The sequence below is a fragment of the Actinia tenebrosa genome, unplaced genomic scaffold, assembly GCF_029948245.1.
Source record: "Actinia tenebrosa isolate PJP-AT-01 unplaced genomic scaffold, QUT_ActTen_1.0 PGA_scaffold5__44_contigs__length_20552954, whole genome shotgun sequence".
NCBI classification, from domain to species: domain Eukaryota; kingdom Metazoa; phylum Cnidaria; class Anthozoa; order Actiniaria; family Actiniidae; genus Actinia; species Actinia tenebrosa.
Window position 1 is genome coordinate 9,003,381 of NW_028292582.1, and position 15,063 is coordinate 9,018,443.

General features: G+C 36.8%; 2 protein-coding genes across 2 annotated transcripts; one reads left to right on the forward strand and one right to left on the reverse strand.

The window, feature by feature from the left end:
* Nucleotides 1-1,419: 1,419 nt before the first annotated feature.
* LOC116296461 (uncharacterized) lies at nucleotides 1,420-5,145 on the reverse strand. Its single transcript, XM_031704479.2, has 2 exons — nucleotides 5,054-5,145; nucleotides 1,420-3,262 (listed from the first exon to the last, which is right to left on the reverse strand). The coding sequence occupies exon 2, from the start codon at nucleotides 3,239-3,241 to the stop codon at nucleotides 2,096-2,098; it is 1,146 nt and encodes a 381-aa protein (XP_031560339.1). The 5' UTR covers nucleotides 3,242-3,262; nucleotides 5,054-5,145; the 3' UTR covers nucleotides 1,420-2,095.
* Nucleotides 5,146-5,749: 604 nt separating this feature from the next.
* Nucleotides 5,750-13,207, forward strand: LOC116296456 (uncharacterized). Its single transcript, XM_031704472.2, has 5 exons — nucleotides 5,750-5,913; nucleotides 7,321-7,464; nucleotides 7,755-8,944; nucleotides 11,484-11,646; nucleotides 12,048-13,207. The coding sequence occupies exons 2-5, from the start codon at nucleotides 7,342-7,344 to the stop codon at nucleotides 12,933-12,935; spliced, it is 2,364 nt and encodes a 787-aa protein (XP_031560332.2). The 5' UTR covers nucleotides 5,750-5,913; nucleotides 7,321-7,341; the 3' UTR covers nucleotides 12,936-13,207.
* Nucleotides 13,208-15,063: the final 1,856 nt, after the last annotated feature.

The following is a 15,063-nucleotide window of genomic DNA, read 5'->3' on the forward strand; positions in this document are numbered from 1 at the left end:
CGATTTTTTGGTTCTGGCGTCGGCGGCGTGTAGTCGAAGCAAGGGCTGGCCTTCGCGCCATAGTTAATACAACGGCGCTGTACAAACAGATTATGGCAATAAGGGGAACTGCTATGAACGACACAAACCTAAACGTATCGAAAATTCGTCTTTGTTGGTTAGATAGAAGTTCAAAGCATACTGTTATTGCTGTATGTTGTAAGAATTTAACCTGAAATGCGTACAAGTATAACGCGTTTGCCGCTATTGCCGCAACCCAAATCCCCGGAATAACGAACTTGTGTTTAAGAAGTCTAGGCTTCTGTGCCAAAGGGATAACGATAGCGTAGAAACGATCCAAAGCGATTGCGACAATGCTGAATATAGACACAGCGCAAGACACTTCTCTCGCGAAGGGAACAAGCTTGCAAGACGCTTCAGCAAGGGCACTTGTGGACTCCCATTCTGGGCTTTTGGTGATGGCAACGTAGAGGCTTCGAGGAAGTGCGAAAAAAGTAGCCAATAGATCTGATACAGCCATGTTTACGATCAGAACATTTGCTTTAGTTCGCATAGACTTGTTTCTGAGAACTATACCGATGATAGTAGAGTTTCCGAGGACCGACAAGGCAATTATACTATAAGATATCATGGATGTGATTCTCATAGTATCTTTCACAGATTTCATCATGTAGTCTATCCCCGGGATGGTGAAGTTCGAGCAGGTTTCATTTAAAAACGCCGTATTACGATCAGTACTGTTCGCCATGCATGGGTGAAGATACATCGTCTTGTTTCGTAATTGTCTTTAAACTAAACGTACGAGTATTTATTACAAAAATCTATGAATTGGAAGAGTGAGAGAGAGAGCAGCAACAACAACAGCATTAGCAACAACAACAGCAGTAGCAACAGTAAGTATAACAGCTGAAGCGCACAAGTATTTATCTTAAAGAAAATTGTGAATTAGACTTTTTGAGAGCAGCAACGACAACAGCAACAGCGACAACAACAACAGCAACAACAACAGTACAAGGCATACCATATACCCGTGAAAAACGGTGTAAGAAATTGTACAAATTTTCACAAATTAGTAAGTTCAGTAGACCTCAGTAGACCGTAGACCTACAAAACTTTGCACCAATTTGCACAATTTTGTTAGTTGACTTTTTCATGGATTTAGTATGGTTATGCACTCTAGCAGCAAAAGCCATTCAGAATAGCAGTAGCATCAAGCAGCAGCCACTGCAACAGAACAAGCGTTGCCGTTTTTCCCTGGCCGCAAAAGAAAAAAAAAAAAAAAAGAAGAAAAATAGAAAGGAATAGAAACGAGAAAGTGTTCACGGCCCTTACCTCAGTCGGATACTCTTTTGCAATAGTTGATCCAAAACTAAAAATGTCCTTACCATCTACAAGCTATAAATGACATGACCACCAGAGTTTGTGCAAGACGTATTTATGGAAAATCGTTCTTTTTCTTCCTAAAATTAACATTATTATTCGTCCTATTATAAGTTCATGCGTGTGTGTTCTGGATAAATACATGCTGAATTTTTGATGAAATATCCGACCTACAAAGACACCGAAAACAGCTAGATTGGCTCTTAATAACAGACGCCCAAAATTGCATGAAAATTAAGCGCTCGCTCAGGTTAATATATAAAACCGTTTACTAGAGCAAAATGACATTTCAGACAACGCGTCATTCCCTTGGTTACGCTCACGGCTCGTTTGACAAGAAATTCTTTTTACCAATGACTTCTTTGAAGGGTTAAGTTTAGAAGGTTCATATCGTAACACGATTTCTTTTGAACATTTCTATTCCGAGTGAGATTTTGACACAAATAATAATAATAATAATAATAATAATAATAATAATATATTATTATTATTATTGTTATTATTAATAGCGACTAACTATAAGAGAACAAGTATGAAAAACTGAATAACTAATAAAGCATTTTACTATATTTTCCAAGGGGAAAGTAGTAAGGAAGAAATTTCTCTAAAATTATCAATCTTGACATGTTGTCGTCTATGTGAGAGAAAGCTGATAATCCATTAGCTTTCCCACAAGCACGTTAACATTATTTGAAATAGCTGCTTATGAACTTTACTATTCCCCGATATGTGTTAGGAAATGAATATCGAGGCCTTTTTTGTATCGAAATGCCTTTTCACAACGCGAACACTCATAGGGCTTTGCACCGGTATGCGTACGGAGATGAACATCAAGATCAGATTTCTCATAAAAAGCCTTAATGCAATGCGTACATTCGTAAGGTCTCTCGCCCGTATGTGATCGTACATGCCGATATAAGTGAGCTTTTGTAGTAAATGCCTTTTCACATTGCGTACACTTGTATGGTTTTTCGCCGGTATGTATTCGCGAGTGACTAATGAGTGCACCACTCCGTGCAAAAGCCTTGCTACATATTGAACATTTGTATGGCTTTTCACCGGTATGTGTGCGAATGTGAATGTTGAAATCATTTCTATGTACAAATGCTTTATCACAAGACGAGCATTTATATGGCTTTTCACCGGTGTGGCTTCGTAAATGAACAGTTAGCTGGCAACTTCGAGCAAATGCCTTGCTGCAATGTGAGCATTTGAATGGTTTTTCGCCGGTATGTGTTCGAATATGACTAACTAGCCTTGCTTTCTTCGGGAACACTTTATCACAATATGAACACTTGTGTATTTTTTGAGGGGAATCTTTTTTTCTAGTATTTCTCTTTTCTTTCTTCTTTTTCTTGCTTTCTTCGTTGTCAACTTCATTATCATTGGCATCATCGGATTGGTCATCTTCCACTTTGTAATCATCATCATTGGCATCATCGGATTGGTCATCTTCCACATTGTAATCATCATCATTGGCATCATCGGATTGGTCATCTTCCACATTGTAATCCTCATCATTGGCATCATCAGATTCGCCATTCAAGCTATCTTCAATATCTTTATTTTCTTCTCGAAGACGTTGCAAATCAAAGTGCCCAGGATCCTGTGATAGCCCCATATCGTTGTTAGTGTCTGAGTTATATAAGTTGACTTCAACAACAAAGTTAGCAATTATGCTACTTTGATTACCATCAGTCATGATGACAGTACATTTTTCTTCTTTTTTTTCATCACTTTTGCTGTCTCTATTTTCCATTTGTCGTTCATTGTCCACATACATTGCGGTACATTGATTAACACAGTCGTAGTCTTCAGTCTGTGTAGCCACAGTGCATAGTTCAAATTCATCCGACTCCATCTTTCTGTGCTATTTGAATCCCTTATATACAATATGAGAGATGAGTTAATTTGAAATTGTGATAAATACTTTACTCCTCTGAATATCTAATTACATACATGGCCATGGATAGAAAAGCAATGAATACCAGTTTATGGTAGCAGATAGCAAAGGATAGTATAAGATAGCAATTGATATCAATATCGGCTCGTGATTGGAGTAGTCAAAACAACACAGCCACTCATATTGTAAACATTACTTATTAAACTCATTAATTATTCATGAGGAAAACACAACAGAAATCACGATAGTGAAGAGTTTTGTAAATCTGATACAAAATTGTGTTCATTTGCATAAACTTTAAGTTGGATTTTCTTGGTCAGATTCACTTTAATTTTGAAAATTTTAGTGAAACACAATGGAACTAACCCAGACAAGCAATCTACAGTATTCATGTCCGTTTTGTATCTGATATACAAACTCTCGGCTATGCCTCGAGTTCGTATATCTGATACAACACAGCCGTTCATACTGTATATATTACTTAAACATGGTCAGAATCAATGAATGATGATTGCTTCCTTTCAATATTGAATGAAATCATTCAAAAATTTATTTCCTTCCAGTTGTTACGATGTATTAACTGACTTTCATATTAAAGTTTTTTTTCTAACTTAGTCGTAATAATATTGAAATTTTTTGCTCATATTTGATTGGTCTGACACTGGCCAAAAAATGGCAAAAGTTGTGACTATCACAGTGAACTCAGATTGAATATTAAAAGGGTTATAGACTTAAAGTTTGAGTGTTCTTTACAAATACATTTGCAAATGCACTTGCTGACTGTATGATCAGGAAGGTGGTGCATTTAATAGCTTCTTGAGACAATGAACTCGAAATTTCTTCATACTGCACTTGGCTCCCTTGTGCAGTATTGGGAAATTTCTTGTTCATAGTTCACAGTCAAAGCGTGCGTGTATTTGTAAGCAAAACACTCACATCAGTCTCTAACCCCTTAAGCAGACAATGTTAGGATGTTGGTGAAGATGTATACACCTAATTCAAAAAACGTAGTTGGGTTCGAGAAGGTCATATCATCGAAGCTAAGACCGAAAAGGATTTTGAGTACTCCAAAATGTGTATTATATTTGCATATAGACATGCAAAAATGCACAGTAGAGCAAAGTCAGTCGACCTAGATTAACAACATGCCAAAGCCATGATGCATAAAATGTGCACAGGAAGGGAAAACTGCAATGTGCATGAAATTAGCATAATGGTTGTCTTCCCATGCTCCCCTCTGGTCATAGCTTTAATGATATAACCTTTTTTTGAACCCGACAACCTTTTTTTGAACCCGACAACGTTTTTTCAAAAAACAATACACAAAAAACAATATGTTTGTACAATCATGAAGTATCAGCCTGTATTTATAAACACTAACAAAAACTCCATTCGATTTTTAAATGCATTATTTCATCCAAATTATTAAAATTAAGAGAAAAATAATATTTACCCGTTCATATATAATATATACATATATATATAATAATGGATAATTATTCTAGAAGTTTCGAGAAGTCGAGCTCAGCTCAACACAGTTTGAGCCTTATCTTGGAAGTCTTGAGGCACATGACAAGTTACATAGATTGGAAAATACTTCCATCAATATAAAGGGGTTTAATGCCTAATGAACTGGAAAATATTAAGAGAACCGTGATCAAACAGACAGGCTGTAGATCAGCACCCACTACCCTCGAGTGATGAGCGCTTTGATCCTACAAACACCACAAAATATCAACTAAGCAGCCCTATAAATTATTACTAACTTACCTGACGTATCAGTTGATAAGGAAACGACCTGTTTGTGTTAGTGAATATCAACCAAAATGACAAGGTATTCGTTCGCAAGAGGTGGATTGATCGAGGTGGATTGGGACTAATACCACAGGTAGCCCGCGTTTTGAGGAACAAGAGCATAACAATATTCACATAAGGGCTGGTCATTATTTATCGAGGGGGGCGGGGGGCTGGTGCATTATAAAATATCAGTTTGCTTGACTTTTGCTGACCCCCCCCCCCCCCACCTTCTTTTTAAGCATGATTTTTGCTGAAACCTATGCATAAAAAATACTGACCCACCCCCTATTTATACCAGTTCCCCCCTTTCGATAAAAATAACTGGACCAGTCCCTAACCTTCAAATAAAATGTTTCATCGACTTTGGACCTCTGGCTGTCTGCGCTGTATAGTTTTCTTAATATTGTGCAGATTGGAAGAGGATGACGCCAGATTTTGATATGGATCGGTAGGCCATCCATAGCCGTGTTGTTGAACATGCTATCGCGCAGCAGGATTTCGATTTTTTGGAATGGAAAACATAGTGAGTCTAGTACATCGTGTTTAGGCCTTTCGTTAGCGAATATTCTTTCTCATTACTCGGATTTTTATTCCCTCATAAAATAGTAAGGCGATGTTGTTAACTAACTGAAGAAAAGAAAGTGTGCAAAGGACTCTGGTAGTGGTAGTAAGACAGCCTGAAAAAGAGCGTGACTATATAAGACTGGCTTCCTGTGGTATTATACCCAGTCCTCCTCTTTACGTTCGATGTGTTCAATCAATGCGTTACGAATACCTTGTTATTTTGGTTGATTTTCCTACGGAAGCAGGCTGTATTCTGGTTTACTGATAAGGTAAGGCAAGTTAGTAATTATTTATTGGGTCGTTTAGTAGATATTTAGAGCTGTTTGTAGGATCTAAGTGCTCATCACTCGAGCGCAATGGATGCCCGTTTTACAGTACGTCGATGGATATTTAGCCTGTTTGATAATCGTTCTCTTATTCCATTAAGCTGCGTGATTTTGATGGAATTATTTGCACAGTTATTTGCACATATAATACATTTAAAAAACCAACGAATGATATTGGAGTTTCTGTTAGTGTTTATAATACAGGCTAAGACTTCTTTGTTGTACACACATTGTTATTGTCTCTTTGTTCTGATCATATATAGTTAATGCTGCGTTCTGATTGGATGAACTACTAGTAGGTTATTAATTATAGCCTACTAGCAGCGAAAAGTGCAAGGTTTGAAAGCCAAAAAAATGTTTACATATCAATATTAATTTTGTCCGACTAGTTGGATTTGACTAACACAATTAGTCCTCTCACTCTCATGGCCTATGAGTCAATACACGTACCATTCAGACTTGAGGCCATAGTGAGTAGTGAATCAGCTGGTGTAAAAACAGCAAAACTAATGATAAATCAATATATTTATAAATAAATATAATAACATGCAGCTGATAAGAGAAGCTTTTTTAGCCAACATAATTGATAAAATTTGCAAAACTAAGGTGTCACTTTTTCTCTTGAAATTTATGGATTTCAAGGCCGCTAAATGAAAAAAAAAACGTTGCTAATAAGAGGTTGTTAACAGTAACACAATAACTAATGAGTTTTATATATGCATTGCAATGGTGGGGAGGTTTTTTTGTTTTTCGCTGGTCAATTTTTGCAGGTTTCATTACACCACAGTTTTTCAGTGATGTCATTTCTACGTCGCTATTTCATATCAGCTACATAGACTCTTCAACAGTCTCTCACTCGTCCGTTTCGTCTCCACGCTTAGAGACTGTAACGGTACAATGACCGAAAGTTTCAATATTTTCAAGATGGCGGCGAAAAAGAGAGAGACTGTGGACGAGTATTTTGGTTCCCAAAGCACGCTGGGTCCAAGTTTTCGGGACCCATAAGTCCTTTCGGTCATTGTACTGTTACAGTCTCTAAGCGTGGAGACGGAACGGACGAGCAAGAGACTGTGGAAGAGTCTAATCAGCTACATATGGTATTTATTTATGTGTAATTTTAGCAGGGTGGAAAAATCTAATAGTCAATTAGATTATTTGGGCTTCTGGAGATCATTAAGTATTCTTTGCTACCAACTACCATTGGTTTCTATTGCTATGTGTTAGTAGCTTTTGCTATCCAATGCTCTGCATTGCTATCCATTAGTATTCTTTGCTATCTGGTCATTATGCAGAGGAATTAAGATAGTTGCTTCCATTTTGAATTAAGTTATATATCATATTATATTTTAGGGATCAAAATAGCTCAGAAGAATGGAGGTGGATGAAGTTGACTCTGATTGGTTTGCTTATGCACGCAGATCAGGAGATATTTTGTTTTATTACAATATTAAGACAGGAGAACACAGATACCCTGAAGATCCTTCTCAATCTGAGGTAATTGTAACCATAACTTTAACCGTAAGAGTTTATTCAACCCTAAAAAAACCCTAGCTGATCAAAATTAGGGCACGGCTAACTCACAGATCAAACCCTAAAACAACCTCTGGGCTGATCTAAGTCAGGGCACAGCTAACCCACAGATTGAATTGGAATTTAGCTTTGTAGGTTTTGTAAAGGAGAAAAGCTGAAGAACCTGAGGAAAAACACCAAAGCATTTTAGTAGCATCATAGTCCAGTAGTGCACCTAATGTTATGATTGTTTACTATATTTTCTGTCAATCTAGAACACCATCCTCAGCCTACGATCCTGTGATGTGCCTTTGCGACCTGAACTGTGCAGTGTCGCCACACAGACTGATGACTACGGCTGTGTCAATCACTGTACGTCAATGTATGTGGACAATGAACGACAAATGGGAAAGAAAAACACTGAAAGCAATAAGAAAAGAGAAGAAGGATGTACTGTTATTATGACTGATGGTAATCAAAGTAGCATAATTACTAACTTTGTTGTTGAAGTCAACTTTGATGATGATGAAGATGGTCAAGTCCTTGCGGAGTTAGATAACTCAGACACTAACAACGATACAGGGCTATCACGTGATCCTGAGCACTTTGATTTACAACGTCTTCGAGAAGAAAATGAAGATATTAAAGATAGCTTGAATGGCAAATCTGATGATGCCAATGATGATGATTACAATGTGGAAGATGACCAATCCAATGATGCCAATGATGAAGATTACAGTGTTGAAGATGACCAATCCGATGATGCCAATGACAATGAAGTTGACAACAAAGAAAGCAAGAAAAAGAAAGAGAAGAGGAAAAGAAATGTAAAGAAGAAAGAAAAGAAACATACTAGGAAAAAAGATTCTCTTAAAGAAATACACAAGTGCTCGTATTGTGATAAGGTGTTCTCGTGGAAATCAAGTCTAGATCGTCATATTCGAACACATACCGGCGAAAAGCCATTTAAATGCTCACATTGCAGCAAGCAATTTGCCATGCTAAGCATTTTAAATGTTCATTTACGAAGCCACACTGGTGAAAAGCCGCATAAATGTTCGTATTGTGAAAGGGCATTCGCATATAAAAATGATCTTAACAATCACCTTCGCACACATACCGGTGAAAAGCCATTTAAGTGTTTGCACTGTGATAAGGCTTTTGCACGGCGTGGTGCACTCATTGGTCACGTACGAATACATACCGGCGAAAAACCATACAAGTGTACGCAATGTGAAAGTGCATTTACTACTAAAACTCACCTAGATCGGCATGTACGATCACATACGGGCGACAGGCCTTACGAATGTACGCATTGCATTAAGGCATTTTATCAAAAATCTGATCTTGACGTTCATCTCCGTACGCATACCGGTGAAAAGCCATATGAGTGTTCTCATTGTGGTAAGGCATTTGGATACAAGAGAGGCCTCCATATTCATCTACGAACACATATCAGGGAATAGTTCATATATAGTTGCTTCAAAATAATCGTGATGGAAGGTTTTTGTTGCATGCTGCATAGCAAACACAAAATGCACTATTGATGGTTTCACAGCGGCCATGTTGGAGGAACTTAAACAAAAGAATTATCAGTGAATTCTTTTGTTATATCCTCCAACATGGCCGCCGTATCTTTTGTTCTTTAATTCTCTTGGGAATGGTTGAAAACCAGCAATGTGCAATGTGAATACAATCAGGGAAAGGACACAACAACATAGAATTTTCCAAATTAAAACCTTGTCTGCTTGTTTTATGTGGCATATTTTCTTTTGTTCCGACTTTATTAGCATATGATCCAAAATACAATTCAATCTTGGTATGCAACATGCAAAAAATAGGAACCTTCGCCACACTTAGACTATCCAATTTATATCGTATTTATATCGCTTTTTATTACTTTTAACACAACATTTAACACGTAGGAAGCTATTCACCATTTTCCATAAATTGATTCACTGGTCAAACACAAAGCACTCAAGGGAGGTGCCAAGGTATTTTCAAAGGATTGTTTAAATTTGAACCTTGAAACCTCGACTGAATGCTTTGTGTTTGACCAGTGAACCGATGTATGGAAAATGGTGAATAGCAGCTGATCTTATTGGAAGAGAGAGATTTTAGTTCAAGCGTGAAATTCAAAAAATAAATCAGAAATATGCTTCCTGTTAAGATATTTGTATGTACTATAAGTAACTCTTATCAATATTTCAGCTTTAATGAATATCTTTTTCTATGTAAAAGGTACTAAAATAATGTAAAGTTGAATATGATAAGTTTGTTTACTATACTATAAGTTGCATATTCCTAATGGTAAATAAGAAGAGATAACTAGCTTCTGGTAATATCTGTGCCTGAAAGGGAGGGGGGGAAGGGGAAGCTTGAAGAATCTTGGAGGTTGTATGCATAACTTCATTTCTGGTGTCAGGCAGTAGAAATATTCAGATAGAATATTTAGGCCTAGGGCAAACGTCGAACTTTCCATGCACCGAACTCATTAAAAACAATGGATATCAGGTGATAATGAGGCGGCATTCTTTGATGTAATTAAATTGCCCTAGGCCTAAGAGAACTTATTTTGACATGTTTTGATAACAGTCCCAGCTCCAAAAAGTCACGAGATTGATAACACAGGAAGCCCATACAAGCTTTGAGAACTGAATGAAATATTATTTACTCACATGAAGTGTTGTTTATGTCGTCCTTGTTCTTTAATAGTGATTTCAAGCCATTTTAGTGATTTTGTAAAAACTTTCCTTTCCCCTATATAAGAGGGGAAGAGGATTTTTTTTTTTTAAATCGCTAAAATGGCCCGAAAACACTACTAAAGAACAAGGACGATGTAAGCAACACTTCATGTGAGTAAATATTAGCTTTTGTATTATTATTTGTTCGTTAAAATTACATTCAGTTTTCAAAGCTTGTATGGGCTTCCTGTGGGGAGTGTTTAAGAGTCTAACAGATGTTATTGGGATCCCTGTGGTCAGTTTGTGGTTATCTGGCGCGTGGTTCTCAAAATATCTTGCGATTTTGGCCAATTTTCCTGCACAAACACACGTTGTTTAGGTCACCTTATGCGTCAGGTAAGTCAGTAAAGATGTATTAGGTTGTTTAGTGGATATTTAGTGCTAGCTCTGAAATGCTGATCGCTCGAGGCGGTCATTTGTATTAAAGGTTTATAAAGCAGTTGTTTATAAACGATGCTAAATTATGGTAATCTGTATAGAACAATAAAACGAAGATGAAAATGCAAGTAAAGTGCAATATAAGAGCATTATTGTATTAAAATACGCTTCGTTAGCTATTCTAGCTTCGTCAAACTATTCAATAATATTTGCTAACAGGATTACAATGCTCCCAACGAGGCAGCCATTTTTTCCCACAGGAATCCCATGATTAAATAAACGCACTAAAGTCTTATCTCCGCCTGGAAGATAAAAGAAAGAGAGAAAGAAAAGAGAATAAGAAAAAAGGAAAGAAAAATGAAACAAAAGAAAGGTTTTGGGATAGGGAAGGGGATTGAAATCTTTACTGCTGCTTCTGCATTTATAATTTTCTGGCCAACGCAGTAAAATAAATACTTTGTGTCTTTACAAGAGGGGTGACTATTACGAATGTTTTACCAGGAATGCAAGTAAAAGGGAGTGGCTTACAAAGGATGATATTGAAAAAAATTTCAGCAATAAGCCAGTTCATACTTTAAGGATTGTTTTCAGTGCGCGTGCAATTTTATCCCGAATTTCTCACCTTTTGTTTAATTAACGACAAAAGAAGGTTTAAACAAAAGAAGGTGAGAAATTCGGGATAAAGTCGAATGCGCACAGAAAGCGATTCTTAAACTATGAACTGGCTTATAGGGAAGGGGGGTGACTAGTCACTCTCTTTATTACTCCTCAAGCCACCCCTGCTTTCTTGTTACTGGTGGAGCTAAAGCATCATCAGTCCTGCGGTTCAGACATTCAATTTCGGTGCTTGATTAAAACTAAATATTTGTTTATTCATTTTAGTATGTCAATGGGTTCAGGTGACCATGTAAAGAGAGAAGATATAGACTCAGATGAAACAGAGTCAGATTGGTGTGGATATGCTTGTAATTCAGGAGAGATTATGTTTTATTACAACATTAAGAGTGGAGAGCACAGATGGCCCACAAATTCTCCTAACTCTGAGGTAAGGCTGCATTCATAATGTATGGCAGAGGGGGGGGGGGGGCACGTAAAATCTTTAAATGACAAAAAAATTCTTAAGACCCCCCCACCCCCTCGAAGTCCCCCAAAAAATAACTATTCCCCCCCCCCCCCCCGGGGCAATCTCTCGTAGCTTCTTCCAAAAAATTTGCATCTCCCCAATTCTCTGAAAAAAAATTTCAAAAAATTTTCTATCATTGGCTATGCTATGTCTGCTATCATTAGCAATGCTCTGCTCTTTTTTGCTCTCCTCTGCAATGGTCATCTCTAAGATTACTGCATTCAAGTTAAGACAATCATAATCACTTAAAGCAAAATAATTTTTAAGCTACTAGATATTATTATATGCAGCACTTGTAATCATCTTATTTCTTGTCAATCTAGAACACCATACTCAGAGTACAGACCAGTGATGTGCCTCCAAAAACAAAGAAAATGTTCAGTGTGGCTACACAGACTGAAGACTATGGGTGTGTCAATCACTGTACCTCAATGTATGTTAACAATGAAAAACAAATGGAAAATACAGAGATCAAAATCATTGACATAGAAGATGATGCAAGCGGTGGTGATACAATTGATGCCAATAAGCATAACACGTTCAATAACACTGATGTTGACGAGAACCTTGGTGAAGTTAGTGAAGACTATGAGATGGATGAATCATTGAGTACCATAATTTCTGAGATGAAAAGTAAAAAGGAGCTTGTACAAAATCTACAAACCCAACTCGAAAGTAATCCCAAGACTCATGACTGCTGTTACTGCAGTAGCACATTTAAGTGGAAAACCTCTCTTGAACGTCATCTACGAACACATACCGATAAAAAGCCATACGACTGTTCATATTGTGATAAGGCATTTGCTACAAAAACGAAACTGAATATTCATCTAAGAACACATACCGGCGAAAAGCCATATGAATGTTCATATTGTGATAAATCGTTTTCTACAACGATGATTCTCGTTGAACATATACGAACACATACCGGTGAAAAGCCATATAAGTGTTTGCACTGTGATAAGGCATTTGCACAGAAAGGGGTTCTCAGTCGTCATGTACGAACACATACCGGTGAAAAGCCATTTAAGTGTTGGTATTGTAGTAAGACATTTACACGAAAAACACATCTCGATGCCCACTTTCGGATACATACCGGCGACAAGCCATATGAATGTTCTTATTGTAACAAGGCATTTGCACAGAAATGTGTTCTTGATCGTCATATAAAAACACACACCGATAAGGGTATTATTTGCGCAAAAAATTAAAGTGTAAATCGAGGGAAAAAATATTTTTTCAAAATCACTTTTACGTGAACAGTGTAGTAGCATGATTGTGGTATTTTTTGTATGTGGGATTTTCTTTTAGGAGATATACACTTATTTCAATAAAGTTAGTCGCCTGAAAAGCTATTAAGCTGAGGCCGACAAGGATTATGGGTAGATTCATTTTACACGTTCAACCGCTTGATAACTGTTCATGGACTTGCGAATTCTTTACCGGTTACAGTCTCACCTCTTCTGAGCATCATCGAGCTGCAGTTCGCATTAAAAAAGCTTTGTATATATATGCTTTTTTGATATGAAAAGTTTCCCATGATGCTCAGTGATCTCAGCTTTCTAGGTTCTTGGTGACTAACTTTATTGAAATAAGGATGGAACTTGAACAGCGTCAATTGTATCTAATGGAGAGTGAATTGTTTGATTGATGACAAAACTAATAACGAAAGGTCCTTCCTTTCATCTCGCTCATTCGTTGACTTTTTGTTCATTCGTTCGATCCTTCGTTGGTTGGTTCGTTGGTTGGTTCGTTGGTTCGTTGGTTCGTTGGGTCGCTCGTTGGTTCGTTGGTTCGTTGGTTCGTTGGTTCGCTCTCTCGCTCCCTCGCTTTTCTTCCTCTAATTAGTCATCTTTAAATGGTTAATTATCAGAGCGATTCCGTGAAAACCAAAATCCCAAGAAGCGTTAGCAAGACTAGGATTTTAATTCCCATGTTAGCGTGAAGCTTGTAGTCATAGCAACAAGCTAACTTGCCCAAAAAAAATGGGCGACTAAACATGACTCCTTTATTCAATTCAATTCAATTTCAGTTTATTTACACTATTTTTTTCAACTTTACATAATAGAATAACAAGCATATATATAGTTTGAATAATATTTACAATTTTTACTATAACTAACATATAATAGTTGTAAGGGTACGACAGACAAAGCTTTTAAAGGCTGTCGTAGTTTTCATTTAGGGTCAAAAAAGAGAAGTTTAGGAATTAAGTCACCGCCACCATAGAAACAGTGACAACGAGGAAACATGTAAGAAAGATCAATTATGAGAAAAATGGTTATCTTAAAAGTTACTAATTGTAGAAAGTATTTCTAAGAAGAACTAGCCGCTTTCAATGCAATACCTTTAGGAATGACATGGTTTTTTTCTCCTGCTCCTTTTGACTAGTATATCGTAATAGTTTTGCGAAGGGAGCGAGAATAAAATTGTCCAAAATTCGCTCTGAATTTGCTTTATTAATTGTTCATCATATTATGTGTAACATATTGTCGAGGTTCGCTGAATGCAGTAAATATTGACCACAAGTGTTTTTCACTCAAGTTTCTTTCTTTTTTGCATATATGACTTTATTGGTTTACAATTTAGTTATTACTTTTGAACACGGTTACAACTGCTCAGAAATTTTCCCACTTGGGCAAGGACTTCGCGATTGCTCTCAATCGTTCTGAACGTCGTGGAGGCTTTACACCTTTTGCTGTTCATTAACCGCAAAGACAATAAAATACAACACACATTCAATACATCGTTTTGGACATTTATTTACGCAATACAATATAAGTATATTTTCCACTAGGAATTGTAGGATTTTAACTGTCTTTTCATTTTTTTTTTATAAGCTGTGAATATGATTTCGTGCAAACAAAACGCCGTTAAGTATGAATATTAAGTCAGTTCTGAGATTTTTAATCCCCCTTTTTTGGATGTTGCAATGGTTCAACAAATAAACCAAATTCCAAATGAAGTCAGATAGCGTCTTGTTAGGGCCTATGAAGATCCAAAGAAATGCATAAAATGGTAAAACCACATGCAAACATATCGTCCAAGATGTTTAAATAGAGAACACATTCAAGGATAAATTCATTTTTTTGTTTTTGAAAATGTACAATCGTAAAAGCACAATATACTTATATTGTATTGCGTAAATAAATGTCCAAAACACTGTACTGAATGCGTGTTGTGGTTTATTGTCTGCACCAAAACGCTAATGAAAGTTTGAAAACGTTAATTAACCCTCGCAAACATATTCATGATTGTCAAATTCAATGCTAAATTTCATAATGAACGTTCCATCGCACTCTTGAGACTCCGTTCGCCTTATTGGATGCCTGTTCGCTC

Coding starts and splice junctions, on each gene's coding strand:
- LOC116296461 (XM_031704479.2), bottom strand. CDS start 3,241: ATGGAGTCGGATGAATTTGAACTATGCACTGTGGCTACACAGACTGAA.
- LOC116296456 (XM_031704472.2), top strand. CDS start 7,342: ATGGAGGTGGATGAAGTTGACTCTGATTGGTTTGCTTATGCACGCAGA. Junction 8,945..11,483: donor CGAACACATATCAGGGAATA/GTTCATATATAG, acceptor TATTCATTTTAG/TATGTCAATGGGTTCAGGTG. Junction 11,647..12,047: donor CAAATTCTCCTAACTCTGAG/GTAAGGCTGCAT, acceptor TTGTCAATCTAG/AACACCATACTCAGAGTACA.